The 23,105-nt window shown below is 42.2% G+C and overlaps 2 protein-coding genes across 5 annotated transcripts in view; both read left to right on the top strand.

The window, feature by feature from the left end:
• The first annotated feature begins 49 nt into the window (after positions 1-49).
• On the top strand, positions 50-13,837 carry CHMP5 (charged multivesicular body protein 5). Its single transcript, XM_027089012.1, has 8 exons — positions 50-197; positions 1,382-1,486; positions 3,135-3,181; positions 4,940-5,033; positions 5,493-5,564; positions 9,110-9,218; positions 10,730-10,842; positions 13,139-13,837. Exons 1-8 carry the CDS (start codon positions 129-131, stop codon positions 13,187-13,189), a joined length of 660 nt encoding a protein of 219 aa, XP_026944813.1. The 5' UTR covers positions 50-128; the 3' UTR covers positions 13,190-13,837.
• An 8,454-nt stretch (positions 13,838-22,291) lies between these two features.
• The window catches only part of NFX1 (nuclear transcription factor, X-box binding 1), an 84,075-nt gene continuing 83,261 nt past the window's right edge, over positions 22,292-23,105 (top strand). For 2 of the 4 annotated variants that reach the window (XR_003429150.1, XM_027088934.1), the window contains exon 1: positions 22,341-22,471. Coding sequence is in view for 3 of the 4 variants with exons in the window: in XM_027088934.1 (XP_026944735.1) it covers positions 22,447-22,471 (25 nt within the window). In the remaining variant the exon portion in view is untranslated. Of the gene's footprint in view, positions 22,472-23,105 lie in introns of all 4 variants that reach the window. The other 2 variants (XM_027088935.1, XM_027088933.1) reach the window with 2 other exon arrangements.

Genomic DNA, 23,105 nt, shown 5'->3' with positions numbered 1-23,105 from the left:
TCGGTAAACGCCAATAGGCACATTGCGCTTGCGCATGGAGGGCCGGAAGTCAAGGCGGAGGCGGAGGTGATTCTGCTTCCGTTTCTGGTTTTGCTCCAGTGTTTGGGTTGTCTTCGCGGCCGCTCAAGATGAACCGATTCTTCGGGAAAGCGAAACCCAAGGCTCCGCCTCCCAGCTTGACTGACTGCATTGGCACGGTGGGCACTTAGACACGCATAACTAGGCTCAGGGACCCTGACACCCCCAACCCCACCCACCCCCGGCTTCGGCGCCTACTCCTGGGTCCCGGACCTATTGCATCTCAGCTCTCTCCACCCCACTTTCTTTCCTGTTACCCAAGTCATTGCTGACTCCACAAACCAGGGACCCCTAACCCATCACTGTCTCGCCCTTCTTGCGCCCCACCCCTTCTGGTGCCCGTGCCGCGTCCACTCGCTGTTTCCTTACCTCCTCACTCCTACCAGCCATAGGCCCACACAGCTTTCCCACCTCGTCCAGCCTGACCCCTAACTCCTCTTCCATCCCTCATCCCTCTCTCACGTCAGGACCCTCGGCTTGATATTCTAGTTCAACATATCTGTACCCCAATCCTGGATCTCAGTAACAAAAATTCAGAACTCTGACCCCTGACATTAAGCCACCACTTTCTATCCAAGCGAATAGCATTAGATCTAAGCCCTAGCCGGGGTCCACTGGGCACTAACCCATTTCACACACCTCCTGCTTGAGCCCTCAGCCTGACAAGCCTCTGATTCTAGGGGAATCTCAACTAAACCCAGTGATTCTCAAATTCTTTTTCTGCTCAAGCACACTTGAGAGCGACCCTGGAATATTAGAATTTAGGGGGTGGAGTATAGTTTATAAAAGCTCTCCAGTGTTTCTGGCTGAGAATCTCCCCACCACCAACAGTTAGGAATCACTGTTTTCCACCTTTCACCATATGCTCTTCTTTTTTTAAAAAAATTAATTAATTTTATTTATTTATTTTGGGCTGCATTGGGTCTTCGTTGCTGCACGTGGGCTTTCTCTAGTTGCAGCGAGCGGGGACTACTCTTCATTGCCACGCGCAGGCTTCTCATTTCGGTGGCTTCTCTTGTTGCAGAGCACTGGCTCTAGGTGCACGGGCTTCAGCAGTTGTGGCATGCAGGCTCAGTAGTTGTGGCGCATGGGCTTAGTTGCTCCGTGGCATGTGGGATCTTCCCAGACCAGGGATTGAACCAGTGATCCCTGTATTGTCAGGCAGAATCTTAACGACTGCGCCACCAGGGAAGTCCCTCTTCTTTATTTGTCCTTTCTTCCTCTATATTCATTCCTCTCCTGCCACTTTTCATGTAAATGTATTGCAATAACTACTACTGCCTTTGATGTTTTTCCCCTCAAGGTGGACAGCAGGGCAGAATCTATTGACAAGAAGATTTCTCGGCTGGATGCTGAACTAGTGAAGTATAAGGATCAGATCAAGAAGATGAGAGAGGGTCCTGCAAAGGTAAGGTAGGCAGCACCTGAAGAAGGTACTGTGACAGCCTAACTTGAGCACCTGTGGAAGTAGGGCCTGGTGGTAAGGGCTGGTGAGAGATACAGAAGAGATGCTCACAGTCTAATAAGAAAACATACATGAAGGTGTATCCTTCAGGGGGGAGAGTTTGCAGCCATATATGAGAGGAAGGCTAGGATTTGACCTGGTGGTGAGAAGATGCTGGTTACATGTCCAGAAGAATGTACATGGGAATTAGCATATTCTACTGAGAAGGTGCTATATTCTACCTGGAGAGCTGGGCCTGCTCAGGAATAATGAGTTGCCAGGCTAGTCAGGTTAGGTAAGTATAATAGACTGGTTAAGGAGTGGCATATTGGGAAAAAAGTACCAGTGTTCTATTAATAATATCATCACTACCTACTAGCTGTGACCTTTATAAAGTCAGTTAATTTTTTATTTTTCTCTTCTGTTAGGTAGAAACATAGAGTTGTATATTTAAGTGCATGGACTGTGAATGTAGAACTGTCTTCTTTTTTCCCATCCCTGTAACTTATTAGACATTCAAGCTAGAGCAAGTTACTTAGCATCACTGAACCTCAGTTTGCCCATTTATAAAATGGGGATGATATCTACTTTAAAGTGTGAGATTAAATGAGGTAATTCATGTGACCTACATAGCACTGTGTCTAGTACATAGACACATTCAGTAAATGTTAGGTATTATTATCATCTGTAAAGTAGTAATACCTGCTTTTCCTTCTTCATTGGAGGAGACAAATAAAATGATTTATGAAACAGTATAGAAATGGAAGTGACAGGAGGATTTTCTCTGCCATCTTAGTTAGATGGCTTGGCATGAAGAGCGAACAGAGGCAGGAATGCCCACCTAGACTTGAGATGAAAGCCTAAACCATGGTGGTAGTCATGAGAATGACATGAGAGGAATCAATTTAAAAGTGAGTTCTGGGGCTTCCCTGGTGGCACAATGGTTGAGAGTCCGCCTGCAGATGCAGGGGACACGGGTTCGTGACCCGGTCCGGGAGGATCCCACATGCCGCAGAGCGGCTGGGCCCGTGAGCCATGGCTGCTGAGCCTGCGCGCCCGGAGCCTGTGCTCCGCAACGGGAGAGGCCACAGCAGTGACAGGCCCGCGTACCGCAAAAAAAAAAAAAAAAAGTGAGTTCTGAAAATCTAAGATAGCAGTGCATGAAGACACAATAGAGAGAGGAAAGGTAAGGTTGGTGTAACAGTTTTCAACCTAGAGAAGTGAGAGACTGGCGGGGCCATTATTAGTCATTTCCAAGGTAAGAGCAGGCTGAGGAGTTTGAGCATGCTGAGTTTGAGTGGATAGCAGACTGTCCAAATTGGGAATCTCCCTAAGGCACCTAGATATACAAAATCGGCCCTCTTGGGGCTGGGAGTAGAGATAATATGCACTAGGAAAAGGAAATGTACTTCAGTACACTGAGATGTGGGATGCCAAGACTGAGACAAGCTGGGGCTTAAAGCCTGCTTGGGAGGTGAACAATCCAGGAGTCACTGTGTCTATTACTTTGAAGATGAGAGGAAGTAGAGGTATGTGGGGATATGGGAGATTTTTTTTTTTACCGTATGTATATTTTCTACTTCTTTTCATTAAAATCTGTTTTTCTCCCTAGAATATGGTCAAGCAGAAAGCCTTGCGGGTTTTAAAGCAAAAGCGGATGTAAGTTATAAGCATAACCTCCTTTCCTCTAGCAGGTTTAACCAAAAGGGAAATGGTCTTCCATTCCTTTAGGTTTTCATACCACTTTATAAGTATTCTTGAGTTAATTGCAAATTTCATTTACACATACAGTTAGCTGGGTTTTTCTCCCCCTGCATGTTCAGCAACATCTGTTGCAGCACTGTCCATTTAAATAGAACTTTTTGCTTTGATGGGAGGTGTTTTGTATCTCTGCTCTTCAGTACAGTAGCTATTAGCCATGTGTGGCTATTGAGCACTTGAAATGTAGCTAATGTGACTAAGGAACTCAAGTTTTAATTTTATTTAATTTTAACAATTTAAGTAGCCGTGTGTGGCTAGTGGCTTCTGTATTGGACTGCCCAGATATATAGAGTTTGATTCTCCCATTTATTTAATTAGAGTGTGCCTTTTAAATTTTTGTTTGTCTGTAAAATTGGGAATCTTGAATATTTGTTCCCTCCCATCAGAAGATTTAACGGTCCTTAATTTGTTTTAGGTGACTGTGTCCCCGTGTTTGAGCAGAAGCCCAAGAGTATCTTTGGTACTTACCCTTGTGAGCTGTTGAGAGCCTCTGCAGGGTTTATAGAGGTCAGATGTAATCAGCTAATAAAGAACCAGAAAAATTGTTGATATCTCTATTCCTATTTATAAACTAACTTTTTATAAGACATCAGACACCATCTTACTCCTTTTAGATTAGACAGAATTGGAAAAATAAATTATGATGCCTAGAGTGGTGAGAGAGTGTGATAAAATTGTTACTTCTCTAATTGGTAGCACTGCAATTTTTAGGTAACTTTTTTTTTTAATAAAAGGATATTATTCATTGTAGAAACTTGGCAAGTACATAAACATGAGTAGAAGAAAAGGAAATCTACCTAGATTCCTACTAGCAGAAATAACCACCTTTAAAATGCTATTTTTACAGTTTCTTTCTCTGCTTGTGCATACATGGTATGTGTGCATATAATTTTTAGAAGATAATAAATGGCATGTGTATAGGTTATCCTTTTCCACTTAATGTTATATCATGAGTATTTTTGTCCTTCTAAATATTCTTTGCAAACATACTTTTTAACGGGGTAATAATGTTCCACCACCATTTGCCTGCATCGTTGACCATTTTTCTTCTGGTTGGATGGTTAGATGGTTTCGAAATATTGTATAAGGGCTATAGGGATATAAGTCTTTGAGGCAGTATTATAAGTTGATATAAAGCTTTATTTTAAAAAAACATGGAGTGTCAGGCATTATATTAGGTTGGATAGATTACCTATTTGTGGATACGAGATTAATAAAATAACATACCTGTCCTCAAGGAGTTCAGTCTACTGGAAAAACAGTTTCACTATATGTATGAAGAGCCTTAAAAACAGTCTTGCCCTTTCCCTCAAGAATTCCATTTCTGGGAATTTAGCATAGGAAATGATCTAAAACGTTATAAAAACATGTATTAAGACTTCTTAGCAATGTAGAAAGCAGCAGTAATCATAATAATGTTAAGTGGAAAATAGTGTTGTAACTAAAATATATACAAAGGAAAAAGACTGGAGGGACATCAAATGATGTTTGTGTTAGATTGATTAAATTGTTTTTCCCAATTTTTCTGTATATTTAATTTTTTAACATTTGTTGTTATTGTTTTTAAGAAAATTCTCTTATTTTGTGTTAGAGATACTTTCTTCATGAGGATTTCTATCTGGCTCACATTTATCCTTCTCAATTGACTCTAAAAAGGTATGAGCAGCAGCGGGACAATCTTGCCCAACAGTCATTTAACATGGAACAAGCCAATTACACCATCCAGTCATTGAAGGACACCAAGACCACGGTACTCCCAAAACACCTTTGCCATGGTTTTATTTTATTTTTTTTTAATTTTATTTATTTATTTATTTATTTTTGGCTGTGTTGGGTCCTTGTTTCTGTGCAAGGGCTTTCTCCAGTTGCAGTGAGCGAGGGCCACTCTTCATCGCGGTGCGCAGGCCTCTCACTGTCGCGGCCTCTCTTGTTGCGGAGCACAGGCTCCAGACGCGCAGGCTCGGTAGTTGTGGCTCACGGGCCCAGTTGCTCCGCGGCATGTGGGATCTTCCCAGACCAGGGCTCGAACCCGTGTCCCCTGCATTAGCAGGCAGATTCTCAACCACTGCGCCACGAGGGAAGCCCTTATTTTATTTTTGTTTTATTTTATTTTATTTTTGTACTCTGTGCTCTTTTCCCATGGTTTTTAAAAGACAGTTTAACCAACACGGCTTCTTAAGACATGGTGTTTTCTCTTTCCTTTTTTTAGGTTGATGCTATGAAACTGGGTGTAAAGGAAATGAAGAAAGCATACAAGCAAGTGAAAATCGACCAGATTGAGGTGAGATGTGTACTGGATTCTCCAAGAATATACACTTGTTTCTGAAAGAATCAAAATGATTGTGTATGTGATGGGAAGAGCACAGGAGAGGGATTGAATCTTGGGTTCTGCCATTTACTAATAGAGTAACTTTGGGAAAGGGTTCCAAAGGTCTCACTTTCCTCATTGTTAACCTAAGGATCCTAATACCACATACAATTATAATTAGAATGAAATAAATGAGCTGGTGTATCTAAACGCACAATGCCTGGCACATAATAAGCACCCAGTGAATAAGCACCCAGTTTCCTTTTACTTCTAACTCACTTAATGACTTTTAGTCAGTTGCCTCAATTGTAAAGTAGTGGTGTTGCTGCTCATCTCCCAGGATTGTCCCGAGTGTAAAATGAGGACATATACATAAAGTGCTTAGCACAGTTCCTGGTGTAGAATTGGTTCCCTCTTCTAGTAATTCTCTTTATATTTTTTTCCCCCAGTTTTATTGAGATACACTTGACATATAACATTGTGTAAGTTGAAGGTATACAACATGATGATTTCATACATATATATATAGTGAAGTGGTTACCACTATAAAGTTAGTTAACACCTTCATAACCTCACATAATTACTATTTTTTTGTGGTGAGAATATTTAAGGTTTACTTTCCTAGCAACTTGCAAATATTGTTAAATATAGCCACCATGATGTACTTTAGATCCCCAGAACTTGAGTCATCTTTTTTTTAAAGGTTATATTCCATTTATAATTATTATAAAATATTGACTGTATTCCTTGTTGTACAATATATCCTTGTAGCTTATGTATTTTATACGTAGTAGTTTGTGCCTCTTGATCCCCTACCCCCATTTCTTTAGTTTTTTTTTTTTTTTTTTTTTGGCTGCACTGGGTCTTAGTTGTGGCACGCGGGATCTTCACTGTGGCATTCGGGCTTCTTAGTTGTTGCATATGGGCTTCTTAGTTGTGCATGCGAACTCTTAGTTGCAGCATGCGGACTCTTAGTTGTGGCAGATGGGATCTAGTTCCCTGACCAGGGATCGAACCGTGGCCCCCTGCACTGGGAGCACAGAGTCTTACCCACTGGCCCACCATGGAAGTCCCTAAATTTTTAATAATAATGTCATTAGGTCCTTAAAATTAGCATTTCTTTTTGAGATCATGTTTTGGCTGGGGCACTGAGCCCTAAGAGTTTGGCTCCTCTTGCCTCTCTCAGTTGAACAGCGCAGATGGCAAACAGGGTTAGCAGAAGGAGTAGTGACTGGCCTGAGGAAAAGCCTTCCTTTCTGCGTATGTGATAGTTCTAACCCCCGGAGTAGAATGTCTCTTTCTAAGAGGGCATGGACTCAGTTTTGTTCACTGTTGTATCCCCAGTGCCCCAAACAATGCCTGTCCATAGTTGGTGCTTAGAAAGTATCTAACGATTGATGAACAAATGAACTAGAGGCCATTCATGGAGATAAAACAGTTCTGCCCAATTGGAGCATTATTTGTTGGTGGAATATTTACTATGTTCCTAGCATTTTACGGCTTCTGCAGACGTATTCTCTGGTAGGGTAGTTCTGGTCTTTAGTAAGTGAAGGCATTCCTCCCATCTTGCTCTTTTCCAGCACCCCTCCTTATACTTCTCAGGACCGTCTTTCTAATCCTCCACACCAGTCTCTGCTTACAAGAATTTAGGCTTAGTGATATCTTCCAGGAGGTTTCACTGAGAAAAATGTTCTGACTATGCGTGTCTTATTTGTATATTATTATTTGATAATAAAATAAAATGAAACTGAATTTTATTTTCTGCTTTTCGGGTTCCTTGTGTTTTAATTAGTGCTATTTAATGAACAAAATAGAAATTTTGATCTTTGCGGTTTTTTGTATGTTTCTTCGTCTTTGACCTATGGTTGTCTGGCTCTCTCCACATCTAATTATCCTTCTCCTGTCACCTCATAGATTTGCTTGCATGACAGGTGGAAAGCCCCTTTCGTTGTAACTTTTTTGATGTGTATGGGTATGTGTCTTTGGCTGGTCTAGGTATTTTGAATTCCATTTGTTTTCCTAAAATCCTTTACTTGTAAAACATTTTCACTGTTTTATAGTACTCATTCAGAAAATTTGCCTCTATGTATGTATGTTCCCCTGTTTCTGTCTTTTTTGTTTCCCAGTTTCTGCACATCAAGTGTAGTGCTTATATTTGTTTTGTATTGATTTTGTTTGTTTTTCCAGAACTGAACATGCTAATTCTTTGTGATGATTTTTTTCTTTTCTGTGTCTATCCTGGAGTCTATTGCTAGGAATCCTATCCATAAATGATTTTGGCAGACTTGTCTTGACATGTAAAAGCATAATATAAGTTCAACTTGATTAGTTTATGTTATTTTCACTCTATTTTAAGTATTGTTTCAGCCAGTGCTTCTCTGTATAGCAGACTGTTACATATGTACAATAGTTTGGCCCTTGGAAATGCAGAAAAGCAAAGCATTTTCTTTTTACAGAAATGTTTTTCTCCGCTTTATTTTATATCCTTTATATGGAAAAACAAACCTAATCTGGGGGCCAGGAAGGAGTTTTTAAGTGTTTTGCATTGCTCTAGAAATCCTGAAGGATAAGTGGTGCTAATTTGGACCCTCTGTGTTATCAACACTAGTCCATTCCCCTCTATGTGGAATTTTCAGTATATGAAAAACATATTGTTTTGTACATCCTTAACAGAGTAGAAGATATATAGTATTAAGTGCTTAGTGTTTGACACATATTATGACATATATTATTGCAATAAATCCTTATTATAACCCTATGAAGAATGACTATTAATAATCCCATCTTACAGATGAGGAAATAAAGGCTAAGAGACATTACTTTTCATTGAGTAATGGCCAGATTTTAGCTTAGATATGTCTGACTCCAGAGTCTGCTCTTCTAACCATTATACTAACTGCCCTTTATTATGCTATAGTACTTCTCAGCTTGGTTTTACATTCTTTCTGGCCTTGTAATAGTCTCCCAGTTAAGTACAAATAGATAATTCCCAGAAGATTTATGCCCTCAATCAGTTTTTTTCACCAGCCTGGTCTCAGGTATCAAGCCTATCCTGATTACATTTCTGTTTCCCCATCCGGGGTGGGCCCAGAACAACTCTTTTGTACTACCCAGTTGTTTCCGCTACTGCTTCCTTTCCCTGTACAGCGTAGTCAGTTTTTGGCTGACTCAAGAAGAGTAATTTGCTTGTCTCAATTACCTCTTCTCTATTAACTAGAAAAATTTTGATAGTGTAACTGTTGCTTGATTTGATGTTTCAAGGAAACTTTCTGTAATGAGAGAGCTGATTGGGCATGTATTCTTACAGTAGAAGTTTGGATTTCCGTGAAGCACCTTAAATTCAAATGCAAGATTACCAATTCTATTCTTTATTTTGAAGTTTACATTTTACCACCCAAAATAGGAAGATTATGTGGGCCATTGCTCATTTCTGAGATTCAGGAGAGAGAATAGGGACAGGTGGTAGTTAGAGAAAAATGGTAAGAAATGAATAAAAATCCTGTCATATATTTTTGTAGGATCTACAAGACCAGCTAGAGGATATGATGGAAGATGCAAATGAAATCCAAGAAGCACTGAGTCGTAGTTACGGCACCCCAGAATTAGATGAAGATGACCTAGAAGCAGGTAAGTTATAGGAAGAGCACTGTATATGTAGTTTTAGCATCTGAGAGGAGCGACTGCCTGGGACCTTTTCTCCCAAATGTTAGAGAAAATTTCTGCAATAGTTCCCTGAGAGTTTAAGGTATAGTCTCTGGGCAAAGAGCTTGAGAGGCAGCCATATCAGATTTGCATACCCCACCAACTCTGGGATGGACAAGCTCTGAAGGAATGTCTAGGCAAAGTCCTCTGCTGACCTGGTGCTTGGTATCCAAACACTGCCATTCCCTGCCATTTTCCTTTTGATTTTTTTTCTCTTTATTTTCCTGCTGGAGTCCTCTCCCTCAGAACAGCGAAGCAGATCAAGAAACAGTAGTTGGCAAATACTTAGTGTACATCTGCTATATGCCAGGCACTGTATTAGATGCTGGGGATTCAGCCTTGAAGAAAACAAACACAATCCCTGCATTTATGAAGCTTCTCCTCTAGCAGGGGTAAGAAACTGCTTGTTTCAAGTAATTCATTAATTATAAGAGCACAAACTGTTGGGAAGGAGAAGTATGGGGTACCATAGGAGCACATAGCCAGTGAATCTAACCTATTTGGGAGTCAGTGACAGGCATTGCACCTGAAGGATGAGCAGAGGGTAGCAAGACAAAATGGAAGGGGTTGTTAAGTGGCCTCACAGAGAGTTGTTTAGAAACTATTCCTGTAGTCCATTTAAGAAATTGTGGTGGCTGAGACTATGGTGGTGGTAGCAAAAACAGAGATAAGTGGGCATATTGAAGAAATTTTAGGAGGTTGAATGGACAAGACCTAATGATTGATTGGGTGTGGAGAGAGAGGGAGGTGTCAGAGGTATTTGTCAATTTCTAGCATGAGCAACTGGGTAGATGGCAGGACCACCCCACACTGGATTTTCTGTTGCATGATTCCCCTGTCCCATTACTACTTCTTTCTCTCCATGTTCTGTTTTGCCTAGAACCTTTTTTCCCCTGTTTATTTCTTTATTTTCTTATTTCTCATCTTAAGTTTCCTCTGATGAGTCTCTACCTGCTGTTGCCATTTCCCCGGTCACTTCCAACTCACTTTGCCATAGACTTATTTTTAAAGCCTGATCTCGTGCAATGGTCACTCACTATACAACAATCTCATGCCTCCTTTCACTGCCTGCTTTCAAGTTCATCAATAAATGGGAGAGGATTTTTTACATTTGTTATCATCAGGATTTTCTAATTTGAATTGGCCAACCGATAACTATATAGTCTTCTCATGAAGACTGGGCCTTATAAACCTGTGGGGAATGGTTTTGTTTGTTTGTTTGTTTTATTTTAATTTTTCATGGATTTTTACCACACCAGTTCCCTTGAAAATTTCTTACAATGGCCATCTTTTATTTTGAAAATAGAAATTAATAATCCCTTCTCTTTGTTTCTTAAGTTTTCATCTTATTGCAAATAGTTTGGCCAACTTTCTTAACATTAGCTGCCAGTTTTCTTGCTTACACTTTATTGAAATATTGACTATTTCAATCTCAGAGTTGGATGCACTGGGCGATGAGCTTCTGGCTGATGAAGACAGTTCTTATTTGGATGAAGCAGCAGCTGCACCTGCAATTCCAGAAGGTGTTCCCACTGACACAAAGAATAAGGTGAAAGCTTTTTCTGTTTTATTTTCTATGCAAAATGGTCTGGGAATCTAAAAGGTATTCTTAAGTAAGAACAAGGAAAGACTGTCATTATTTTGGGAACCCTTGAAAGCCCAGTTTTCCCACATTGGATTGTGGATAGGCTACATAAATAGTGTCACTGAGGCCCAGGGATGGTTTTATTCAATGACAATTTGTATAGTATACATAATCACTTTTGTGAGCTTGGACTGGGTGCTATTGGGTTTTAGACATTTCCTGGGAAAGCAGCAGCAACATATGCATGAACCATGCGGGGTGGCAGCATAAAATAAAGGTCCACTCCAGACACGATGATCAATAATAGGGTGGATTTTTTTTTTGAACTAGGGATTCATAATTTAAGTATAAAACAATGTAGAAAGATTCTACTTCAACAAGGAAAAAGAATCAGGATATATGGGTGTAAGCCTGAGATTGACACCACTAACTGTGAGACCTTGGCAAATCACTTAGCTGTTTTGAACTTTACTGTTCCTTGCATCTATAAAATGCAGATAACTGTAACTATCTCACATAATTGTTGTGTAGATCAAATTAGATCTTGTATGTAAAAGGACTTTGCGAACTTAAAGCCCTGTTCAAATCTACATGCTTGTCATTATAAATAGATACAATTTTGCTGCTTATAAAATCCTGTTTACCCCATCTGAGATTCTGGTATCACATGTCATTTTTTCTATTGCCACTGGCCATTTACAGTCCTGGTGTTTACCTACTCCCAACGTGCACATCGAGGTGCACAGTATAGTTGACAGAATCCTAGAGTGGGAGCCAGTCTCAGCTCTGCCTTTATTCACTGTGTGACTTTGAGCAAATTAGAAGTTCATATCTTCTTTCTGAACCTCATGTTTTTCCTACCTGTGCAATGTGGGGAACAAAAAGGTGGGAAAGTAGGTAATTTCTCAGGTCCCTTATAACTGAATTTTTTTTTTAATATTTATTTATTTGGTTGCATTGGGTCTTGGTTACAACAAGTGGGCTCCTTAGTTGCGGCTCGCCAGCTCCTTAGTTGTGGCATGCAAACTCTTAGTTGCAGCATGCATGTGGGATCTAGTTCCCAGACCAGGGATCAAACCTAAGCCCCTTGCATTGGCACTGAGGAGTCCTAACCACCGTGCCACCAGGGAAGTCCCTCTTATAAATGGTTTTGACGAATGTGTGTGTTCCCCTACCTTACCCCTCCCCCCCGCTTACTTGAGCCTGGGGTCGTCTTACCTTTCTCTACTACACAGGCCACCCTCACCATTTCAAGGCACCAGGTGCATAGGTTGCTTTTTCTCAGCATACCTAAAATCATTTTTATTAACACTACCATAGCCCATCTTTTCAAATCCTTGGTAACAGGTCCCTGAGGGATGTGTGTTATTTCCACTTTTAGAAGGTCACAGATTCCTGACTTAAATGTGCTGTTGAGGTATGGTTTCTGAATTGATAGTGGTGTCACTGCCTATAAGTTTGTAGTAAAGTGTGATATGGAAGTGACTGCCTGTCCCAGGGCACCGCTCCTTCAAGGATTGATGAGGCGGGCTTCCCTGGTGGTACAGTGGTTAGGAATCCGCCTGCCAATGCAGGGGACACAGGTTTGAGCCCTGGTCCGGGAAGATCCCACATGCTGCGGAACAGCTAAGCCCGTGCGCCACAACTACTGAGCCTGTGCTCTGGAGCCCACGAGCCACAACTACTGAAGCCCGTGTGCCTAGAGCCCATGCTCCATAACAAGAAAAGCCACTACAATGAGAAGCCCACGCACCGCAACGAAGAGTAGCCCCCGCTCTCCGCAACTAGAGAAAAGCCTGCATGCAGCAACAAAGACCCAATGCAGCCAAAACTAAATAAATTAAATAAATAAACTTTTAAAGGTAAATAAATAAAAGGATTGATGAGGCTACAAAAGGTATTGGTTCACTTTGGGATCAGAGTGAAAGTGGGAATCTGGAGGCAAGCACTCTCTCCTCTGCCTTCACTCCTGGACATTCCCAGTCCCCTTTTCCCCTTTCTAGGTTTACTCTTAGGTTTCTCTTTCTTTCTGTACTCTTCCCTTACTCTGCAAGGAGTCATCCCTTTTGATCTCTTCCACTTCTTTTCCTGGTTTATCACTTCCCCCTTTACCTTTCATAAAACAGCTTGTTCTCATCAGTGGGATTTTTTTCATTGATTAAACACTTAGAAATGAGTTTTGACTACTAAACATTTGTAATCTTTTTCTTTTTTTATCAGTTGGAAAATAGTGGCACTAAACATTTCTTCCTTTTCACAGGATGGAGTCTTGGTGGATGAATTCGGATTGCCACAGATCCCTGCTTCGTAGACTTGCATCATTCAAGTACATCATGTAAAATAAACACATATTCTGGGACTAGGAAATATTTATCTTTCCAAGTTTGCCATAACAGATTTAGGTTTCTTTCCTTTCTTTGGAAGAAAAGTTAACTACATTGCTTTCATTTTTTTTCCGTTAAGAGACTTATTGCTTGAAGGAAGCTTTCTTCATACTAGATTTTTATTCCTTTTCTCTTATGAAAGACTAACTTACTTAAAGTTATCATTGGGTATGTATAACTTCATTCCTTAATAATAATTTTGAGATAAAACCAAGGAAATGGGAATCTTTAAGTTCTATGACAGCATATCTCCACAATCTCAAATTGACCCGATAAATTGATGACAAAGACAAGATTAGTGGGACTGTCCATATTATGATTCAAAACCATTTTCTCTTGTGGTATTATAGGTTGGTTAAAGTGATGGCCTTTTTTGGTGAGTTTTGTTGTGTCTTGTGAGTAAATCATTACTGTGTCCAATATTGGAATGGAATTATCACTACTGTATCATGGGTGGCTATTTTGATTCTGTGGTTCATTCAGTATTACAGTGGACTTGTAATCAATAATGAATATTTCTTGATATTTAATGTATAGGACATTTATTTATACTCAATAAATATTTTTCAAAAGGATATAATTTTAATAGTATTACCTCAGCCTGAAACTTCCACTACAGAAACCAAATTTAATATAATTTTAATGTCAACTCAGCCTAAAAACTCCACTACAGAAATCGAATTTAACTGGCAGCATTGTGGTATAGTGGAAAGAGCAAGGAGCAATCCAGGCTTGGGCCCTGGGTCTGCATCTAATAACTACTAAGTAGCCCACTCACACCTCTAAATTTTTATTTCCTTACTAGTAAAATCATGCTTCTCTCACAAGCTTTTGTGAGGAATAATTGATTGTCTTGAGTACTTTGTTAACTGCCACGTCTCATATGAGGGGTTATTAACAATTAAAAATCAGGGGTTGGGCTTCCCTGGTGGCGCAGTGGTTGAGAGTCCGCCTGCCGATGCAGGGGACACGGGTTCGTGCCCTGGTCCGGGAAGATCCCACATGCCGCGGAGCGGCTGGGCCTGTGAGCCATGGCCGCTGAGCCTGCGCGTCCGGAGCCTATGCTCCGCAACGGGAGAGGCCACAACGGTGAGAGGCCCAAGTACCACAAAAAAAAAAAAAAAAAAATCAGGGGTTGGGAGTTCTCTGGCAGTCCAGTGGTTAGCACTCGGCACTTTCACTGCCATGGTCTCGGGTTCAATCCCTGGTCGGGGAACTAAGGTCCTGCAAGCTGCGCAGCTTGGCAAAAAAAAAAAAAAAAGTGGGCTTTATTCCCGTCTTGGGAAGTGCCTTGAGTGCTACAGCAAGTCCAAATTCCTGCTAGATTTCAGGGTCTTTAATGATCCATCCTCCCTCTGCCAGCCTCACTGGCTGCCTCACAGTGTCACATGCACCAGCCTTTCATGTGTCAGCAGATCAATAAACATTTATTGAACACCAGCCCTGTAGATTCTCTATACCAACCCAGGGGATACCAAGAACAATCACAGCTCCTGTCTTCAAAACTTCACTGTCTAATTATAGGTGAGGATGAGACATGGATGTAACCCTCTCCCATCCCCACTAACCTCACCCTTGAAGAAGACTTCCAGTGGAGCAAATATTACACTATTCATCATTACCTTCTTGAAACCTTCCTTGGCTTCCTTACAAGTTCTCACTCAGCCCTTTTAATATTTCTTCCATTATAGTTCCAATCTGGGATAACTTCTTACCCTTCATACTTTCCTTGAGATAACTCACACCCATGATTTTAACTATTACCTATGAACTAATGCCTCAAAATAACTGTAACTAGCCCAGGCCTCTTTCCTTACTCTTTTTTTCAGTTCTGGGTATTCCAAATTAAATGCCCCACCACTACCTAAAATCTAACATCCAAATTAAGCTCATTACCCTGAGCTTCACACTCAACCAACGTTCCTGCTTTATTTCTTGTCTTGCCAGTGTTAAATCAGTGACCCATATATTGCCAGTTTTAGTGGGTGATATTTAGTGCTCCAGCTAGACCACTTTAGTACACTGGATACCAGGGAACAGTCATTCTACCAGTCTCTCTTCCCTTGGCCTTTGTGATGGTATCCCGTGGTTCTTCTATTCTTCTGACTATTCCCTCCAAGATTCCTTTCTGAAATTCTCATCTCTCCAACCCTGTAATGTTGGTGTTCCTCAGGAGTCCAGCCTTTATCCACAGTACTTCTTTCTCTGCTCACTTACATTTAATAATCTCAGCTATTCTCATGGCTTTAACTGCTGACTTCTAAGTCTATACTTGTATCCCTGGTCTTGACCCTGAGTTTCAGAATCCTGTTTATATCCACTCGTTGCCTAAGAGTAATCTGGATGTTCCAGAAGCCCACAAACACTTCACATTCAAATAGCCAAGACAACCATTATCTTTCCCCCAGACCTAACCTCCTGTTTCCCCTGCCTCAGCTAATGGAACCATTATCCTCCATCATGCAAAACAGAAAGCTCTTGAGTTGTCCTTGATGCCTACATTTTGCCTCATCCTACACATTCAATTAATCATTAAACCCTGCTTTTAACCCCTTTGTGTTTCTCAAATCCAGCCCCTCCTTTTCTCTTTTCAACTCTCTTTGGCTTGGACATCCTTCCCATAGCCTTTGCAAAGAAATGACCTGCTTTCCCTTCTTGCATAAAGTCCTGGTTCCCTGACATCTCCAGCAGGGCTTAAAAAGCTGCCTATTGGCCCCTGCCTCTCTGTAATGGTTTATTGCTTAGTCTTTTCAGAACAGCATTCTCTTTCATTTAGAGAACTGCCTCCCCAATTCCAAATGTGTGATTATTGGAAAAATACCAATTAGAGTAGCCCTACCTTTACTTTTCCACTATGGGAGTGGGCTTGTAACCAGATTTGTGCCTATTGAAGTTCATCCCTCAAATTTTCTAAGGGGAAATGCTTTCCGTTTTTTTTTTTTTTTTTTTTAACTCTTTATCAGTCTGAGAAGTTTGAGATACTGAGTCGAGAGAGCAGCCAAGAGGCAGAATGAAAGAATCCTCATGGCACTGAGCCCTGACTTCTGATCTTTGAGATTCTCAGAGTGCTCCAAGTCTCTGTAACTCCTCCTTTAGTTCTGTGAACTGAGAATTCTGCCAACAAACCCCCTTTTCTGCTTAAACTAGTTGGAATTGGGTTCCTGTCACTTGCTAGTAAGAGTCCTGTTCTAGTTCTCCTGCATCTGCCATACAGTCATTCCCTGCCTCTCCTCATACAGTTTACCCTCCCTGGAGCAGTAACCGATCAATGGGCTCGTGTGCCCATGGCACAGAGAGGCAAACTGACAGCGGGTGTGTGCAGCCAAGTCAGGGTTTATTGCAGGGTGCCAAGCAAGGGAGTGAGAGACAAGTCTCAGATCCACTCCAGCTTGGTCTTTGAGTTAGGGGTTTGTTTTTTTTTTTGCGGTACGTGGGCCTCTCACTGTTGTGGCCTCTCCCATCGCGGAGCACAGGCTCCGGACGCGCAGGCTCAGCAGCCATGGCTCACGGGCCCAGCCGCTCCGTGGCATGTGGGATCTTCCCAGACTGGGGCATGAACCCATGTCCCCTGCATCGGCAGGCGGCCTCTCAACCACTGCGCCACCAGGGAGGCCCTCCCCAGGTAGTTCTTATGTGTAGCTAACGTTAAGAACCACTGTCCGAGGGTGCCTGATCAGTACGAACCTGTTTTCATGGACAGGCAGTCTGACTGTTGCCATAAATTTCTGCAATGAAGAGATAGGCAATGATTGCCCTAAGGCAGAGTTTTCATCCAGAGAATGAGTTGGGAAGTATTACTTTCTCCTCTGTTTTTTGGAAGAATTTCAAAGGATTGGTGTCAATTTTTTGAACATTTGGTAGAATTCACCAGTGAAGCCATCTGGGCCTGGCTTTGTGGGAAGCTTTTTTTTTTTTTTTTTAATTACTAATTCAATCTCTACTTGTTATAGGTCTATTCAGATTTTCTATTTCTTCTTGAGTCCGTTTTATTTATTTATTTATTTATTTATTTTGGCCACGCAACACGGTTTGTGGGATCTTAGTTCGCCGAACAGGGATTGAACCTGGGCCTCCTACAGTGGAAGCACAGAGTCCTAACCACTGGACCGCCAGGGAATTCCGAGTCCGTTTTGATAGTTTGTGTATTTCTAGGAATTTTTCCATTTCATCTAGGTGATCTGATTTGCTAGCATACACTTTTGTTCATAGTATTACCTATGATCTTTTTTATTTTTATAAGGTTGGGAGTAATGTCCCCTCTTTCATTTCTAATTTTAGTGATTTGAATTTTTCTCTTTTTTTGTTTTTCTTGGTCAGTCTAGCTAAAAGCTGATCAACTTTGATGTTTTTGGTGAATGGATCAACTTCGTTTTTGTTGATTTTTTCCTATTGTTTTTCTATTTTTTATTTCATTAATTCCTGCTCTGACATTTATTATTTCTTTCCTTCTACTTGTTTTGGTTTAGTTTGCTCTTCTTTTTCTAGTTCCTTAAGGTAGAAGGTTAGGCTACTGATTTGAGATCTATCTTCTTTATTAATAAATCTTTTTAAGGGGACTTTTCTGGCAGTCCAGTGGTTAAGACTCCACGCTTCCACTTCAGGGGGTGTGGGTTCGATCCCTGGTCAGGGAACCAAAATCCAGCAGGCCGAGTGGAGCAGCCAAAAAATTAAAACCAAAACAAATATTTTTAGAGCAGTTTAGGTTCACAACAGCATTGAGCAGGACGTACAGAGAGTTCCCATACACACCCTGTCCCCACACATGTACAGCCTCCCCCACTAGAGACGTCCTGCTCCAGAGTGGGACATTCGTTACCATTCATGAACCTGCATTGACTCGTCATCACCCAAGTCCATGGTTTACATTAGAGTTTACTTTTGGTGTTGTACATTCTATTGGTTTTGACAGTGAACCCACTATTATAGTATTGTATCATACAGAGTTGTTTCACTTCCCTAAACATCCTCTGTGCTCTGCCTATTCATCCCTTCCTTCCCTCTAATCCCTGGAAACCACGATTTTTTTTTTTTTTTTACTGTCTCCATAGTTTTGCCTTTTCCAGAATGTTATATACGATAGTTGGGAACATACAGTATGTAGCTTTTTCACATTGGCTTCTTTCACTTAGTATTTGCATTTAAGTTTCCTCCATGTGTTTTTCATGGCTTGATAGCTCATTTCTATTTAGGTCTGAATAATATTCCATTGTTTGGATTTCTTTTTTTTTTAAATGTTGGGGGTAGGAGTTTATTAATTAATTAATTTATTTTTGCTGTGTTGGGTCTTCGTTTCTGTGCGAGGGCTTTCTCTAGTTGTGGCATGCGGGGGTTACTCTTCATCGTGGTGCGCGGGCCTCTCACTATCACAGTTTCTCTTGTTGTGGAGCACAGGCTCCAGATGCGCAGGCTCAGTAGTTGTGGCTCACGGGCCTAGTTGCTCCGCGGCATGTGGGATCCTCCCAGACCAGGGCTCAAACCCGTGTCCCCTACGTTAGCAGGCAGATTCTCAACTACTGCGCCACCAGGGAAGCCCCTGGATTTCTTTTTTAATGTAAGTATATATAGCTATAAATTCCCACCTGAGCACTGCTTTTGTTGTTTGTCATAACTTTTGGTATGTTGGGTGAAGCACTGTTTGTATAGGAAAGGCAGGATAAATGCTTGCTTACTTCCATTTATTGACAAGTTTTGGAAATAATGAGTGGGTTCCCTAGTATGCCAGTTATGGATTATTGACTTTCAGTTCCAAATTTATCCTTTTTGCCTGCTCTGTGAAATGGATTTGGGACCTTTAAATACTTATCCTTTACCAGCTGGCAGGTATTAAGCTTTGTCAGTAGAGGGCAACAGAGAGATACTGCAGGAGGAACGGGTTTCCTTTCCTGTTTCTAGTGCTTGGGTTGGGCAGGGTTCTGTGCTGTAGGCAGCTTCTCCAGCGTCTGGTTCCTGTGCTTCAGCACCTGGTTTCTTCAGTGTATGATGGCCAGCAGCCAGAAATTTCTCCTGGCACCTCCCCCTGAAAAGTGGTTTGTAGTAGACGGCCTCTTGTGAGACTCGTCACCAAGAATGGCTTTCCCCAGCACCATATAAGGTAGATTTCTGGCAACTTCCACCAGTGCAGCACCACAGCAGCTTCCCTATCTAGTGAGCCATAGGCGCATCCCCTCTAACAAAGTCTGCACCTCAGCTCTGGAGTGATCTTCACTGGACATTTTATCTCAGCCCTAGAGGAAGTGGCTGTTCCTTACATTGCTAATCCTGTATTCTTTGAGAGTTCTCTTTTACTTCTTTACTAGTCAGTCCCTTATTACTCTAATCCCTTGTTATAGTTAATGTCTTTAAGTAAATAAAACCTTCCCTGTTCAAATTACTATGTGGTTCCTCTCTCCTGACTAGACTCAGACTGATACAACTGGTAATTTCTAAAGGGGATGATAAGGTTTTTTGTTTGATGAACTTATCTGTCAAAATTAAGGATTTATGGGCTTCCCTGGTGGTGCAGTGATTGAGAGTCCGCCTGCCGATGCAGGGGACACGGGTTCGTGCCCCGGTCCGGGAAGATCCCACATGCCGCGGAGCGGCTGGGCCCGTGAGCCATGGCCGCTGAGCCTGCGCGTCTGGAGCCTGTGCTCCGCAACGGGAGAGGCCACAACAGTGAGAAGCCCACGTACCGCAAAAAAAAAAAAAAAAAAAAATTAAGGATTTATGTTTAATCCTTTTATCAATGAAGGATAAAACTAATGGACATCATAGAAGACAGCTGAAATGTCTAAAACTGACAAGATATACAAGTCGTATATCTACAATGTACAAGAAACCATCAGCAAGAAAAATTGAGCAACCCCAACAGAAAAATGGGCAGAGGATGTGAATAAGCAATCTAAAAAGAGAAACTCAAAAGGGCACTAAGAAGTGTTCAGACTCAGTAATCAGAGAAACTCAAATTAACAGAACAATGAGATTATTGCATCACACCTTTTGGTTTAAAAAACATTTGGAAGCTGGATAATGGTTATATCTCAAATATACCTTAGATCGGCCCTCTCCTCTCCATCACATATGCTGTCACTCTAGTCCAAGGCCACCATCTTCAGTATTAACATAATACAAAAATGCAACTTTTCTGCCCACTTATATTCTTGCTCCCCCACAATTCACTCTTCACCCGGGAGTATGAGAAATCTTTAAGGGTAATTCAGACACTGAAACTGAGTGCCCCTAAAACCGAGTTCCCTTACTGAGTTTATGATTAATCTCTCTATCCAAGACTTTATTCCCTTTCTTGTGTTCCTTCTGACCTACATCCTGTGCTAACTGAACATTAATCAACCAGAATCAGATGACGAAAATTGCTGTTGTCAGTAACATTGTTAATGTACTAAAATCGCTATTATAGGGATCATTAACTTACAAACTCAGGACAAGATGAGCTCCCAAGCCATGGACCACAGCCCAGAGACTTGTAAACCAGAGACATCCTGACTCCCGAAACTATGATTAAGAAATGTCACCAGATGATCATCAATCCCAGCCTCTTTTATCTTCCTCTTTAAAAAACAAAACAAAACGAAAAAAACCGTAACTTAAAAACCAATTTGGAGTGGATCTGAGGCTTGTCTCTCACTCTTTAGCTTGGTGCCCTGCAATAAGCACTGTACTTTTCTTCACCAAAACCTGGTGTCAGTAGATTGGCTATGCTTCGCATGGAGTGAGCAGACCCGTGTTCAGTTAGGTAACAATACCATTTCTTTGCTTAGAACCTTTTAACTTCCTGTTGCTCTTCGAATAAAATCCATTAGCATGGCCTGCAGGTGATCCACGTGATCTCCTTACCTACCTCTCCAGTTTCATACTGTGCCACTCTCCTTGCTTACTGCTGTCCAGCAAATATTTCAATGACTTGAACACTTCAAGCGCTTTCCTTCCTCCATAGCTTTTGCACATGCTATTCCCTCTGAATCTTCACATAGCTTACCCTTCTCATCTGTCCTTTTACTCAAAGAAAGCTGGCCACCTTTTCTAGAGCAGATCCTAGTAAGTCTCTATCACTGCTACCCTACTTATTTCTTTCATAAAGCAAATTATTAGCTTGTAAATATAAATTACTTAGTTTTAACCTCCCCTACTAGACAATGCACTTCATTGAGGGCAGAGACCATGTTTGTCTTTTTCACCATTAACCTCCAGCACTTAGAGCAATGCCTAAGACAAAAATAGGCATTAGAATGTATGTGAATGAATGACTCTATTTTGTGTTTTGGGGGAAGCCTGGGCCAGTGAATTACTTTACAAATGCAGGTGCTTCACACTTAAACGTTGTGTTCTAGTTAGTAATGCAACAACAAAACACACAAACAAAAGAACGCCACACATTCGCTCAAAAACATTTTGCACTTTAAAAATTATCAGTGCCGGGCTTCCCTGGTGGCGCAGTGGTTGAGAGGCCGCCTGCCGATGCAGGGGACACGGGTTCGTGCCCCAGTCCAGGAGGATCCCACATGCCGCGGAGTGGCTGGGCCCGTGAGCCCTGGCCGCTGGGCCTGCGCGTCCGGAGCCTGTGCTCCGCAATAGGAGAGGCCACAACAGTGAGAGGCCCGCATACTGCAAAAAAAAAAAATTATCAGTGCCTCCAAACTTTTCCCCCCTCACGTTGTGTCCATCTGCTCGTTCAAGTCCTTTATCATTTCTAATAAATGGGTGTTCGTTTTCTAAACTGATTTATAATATGTTAGCCTTTGATCGTTTGTTTTGCAGGTATTTTTTCCCAGACCGCCTTTTGACTACTTAGTTTTTGTTTTAATCCTAAGCCTGAACTACTCTAGTAAGGAGGTGCTCTCTGAGGTGACTCCAGAAACCAGGTGAAGCTGGTTGGGTGGGAGGGTGAAACAGGAGCCCACAGGGACTCTCAAAGGAAAACAACTATTGATTACGCAAGTCCGGGCCCGCCTATCCTCCTGGTATCCTAGCCACCTACAGCCACTAGCAACCTCCTTCAGCCCGGAGCCTGGCGCGCCTGCCTGACGTCAAGGACGCACCGCACAGTTGACTCGGGCCGCGCAAACTCCGTGGCCGTCTACCGGGCGCGCAGAAGCGAATATTGTCGCGGCGCCGGAAGTCCAAGGCACGTGACCGGGTGACAGCGCTCGCTGGGCTGCAGGGCTCGCTTTAGGTGTTGCGGCACGGGATGGCGGAGGCGCCTCCTGTCTCAGGTACTGTCCTGGCCCGCGCGGGACTGGGCCCCTCTCGGGGAGCGGAAATTGAGTCAGTGACGAGTCCTAGGGCACCGGCCATTCGTATCGCGAGAGTGGCGCGTACTAGGGTTGGAGATAGTGGCTCGGAAGGGCCAAGCCACGCGCGTCGTGCGAACCGAGATCTTAACCATCCTTGACTGCGTAGTGAAGCCCGGCATCTGGTTTCTAAGGAGAATGGGTTTGTCCTGCTGAGTCGATGTGGGTGTCCCGCCCTCTCCAGGGCTCAGCCCGGCCTTCCTAGGGCAGCGATATCCGACAGGCGGGCGTCGGCCGGGTCACCGCCAGTGACGGTGTTGGGCTCTCGACGCACGGCGGGTTTGCTCGCTGCGCTTAAGATGTATTCGTGCGTCCTGGGGCAGCGGCGCGTGCGCGAGCCGAGCACCCGTGGTTTCCAGTGTCAGCCTGCCACGAACTCTCAGTATGAAGTCTCGTTTTCCTCATCTGTGAATTGGGAGTAAATAAGTAAATTACAGTGAAGGTTCCCGCCGCTGCTGTACCTGTTACACAATTGTTAGCTTACTTCTCCTCCCGGAGTTGCCTTTGTGTGCAGAGACAGCCTCATTTGGCTGTTAATAAAACATCCATTTCCACT

This window comes from Aethalodelphis obliquidens, unplaced genomic scaffold (genome assembly GCF_003676395.1).
Source record: "Aethalodelphis obliquidens isolate GAN/ISIS:26980383/991018 unplaced genomic scaffold, ASM367639v1 scaffold64, whole genome shotgun sequence".
In the NCBI taxonomy this organism is placed as follows: Eukaryota; Metazoa; Chordata; class Mammalia; order Artiodactyla; family Delphinidae; genus Aethalodelphis; species Aethalodelphis obliquidens.
This window is presented reverse-complemented; position numbering and strand designations above follow the sequence as displayed.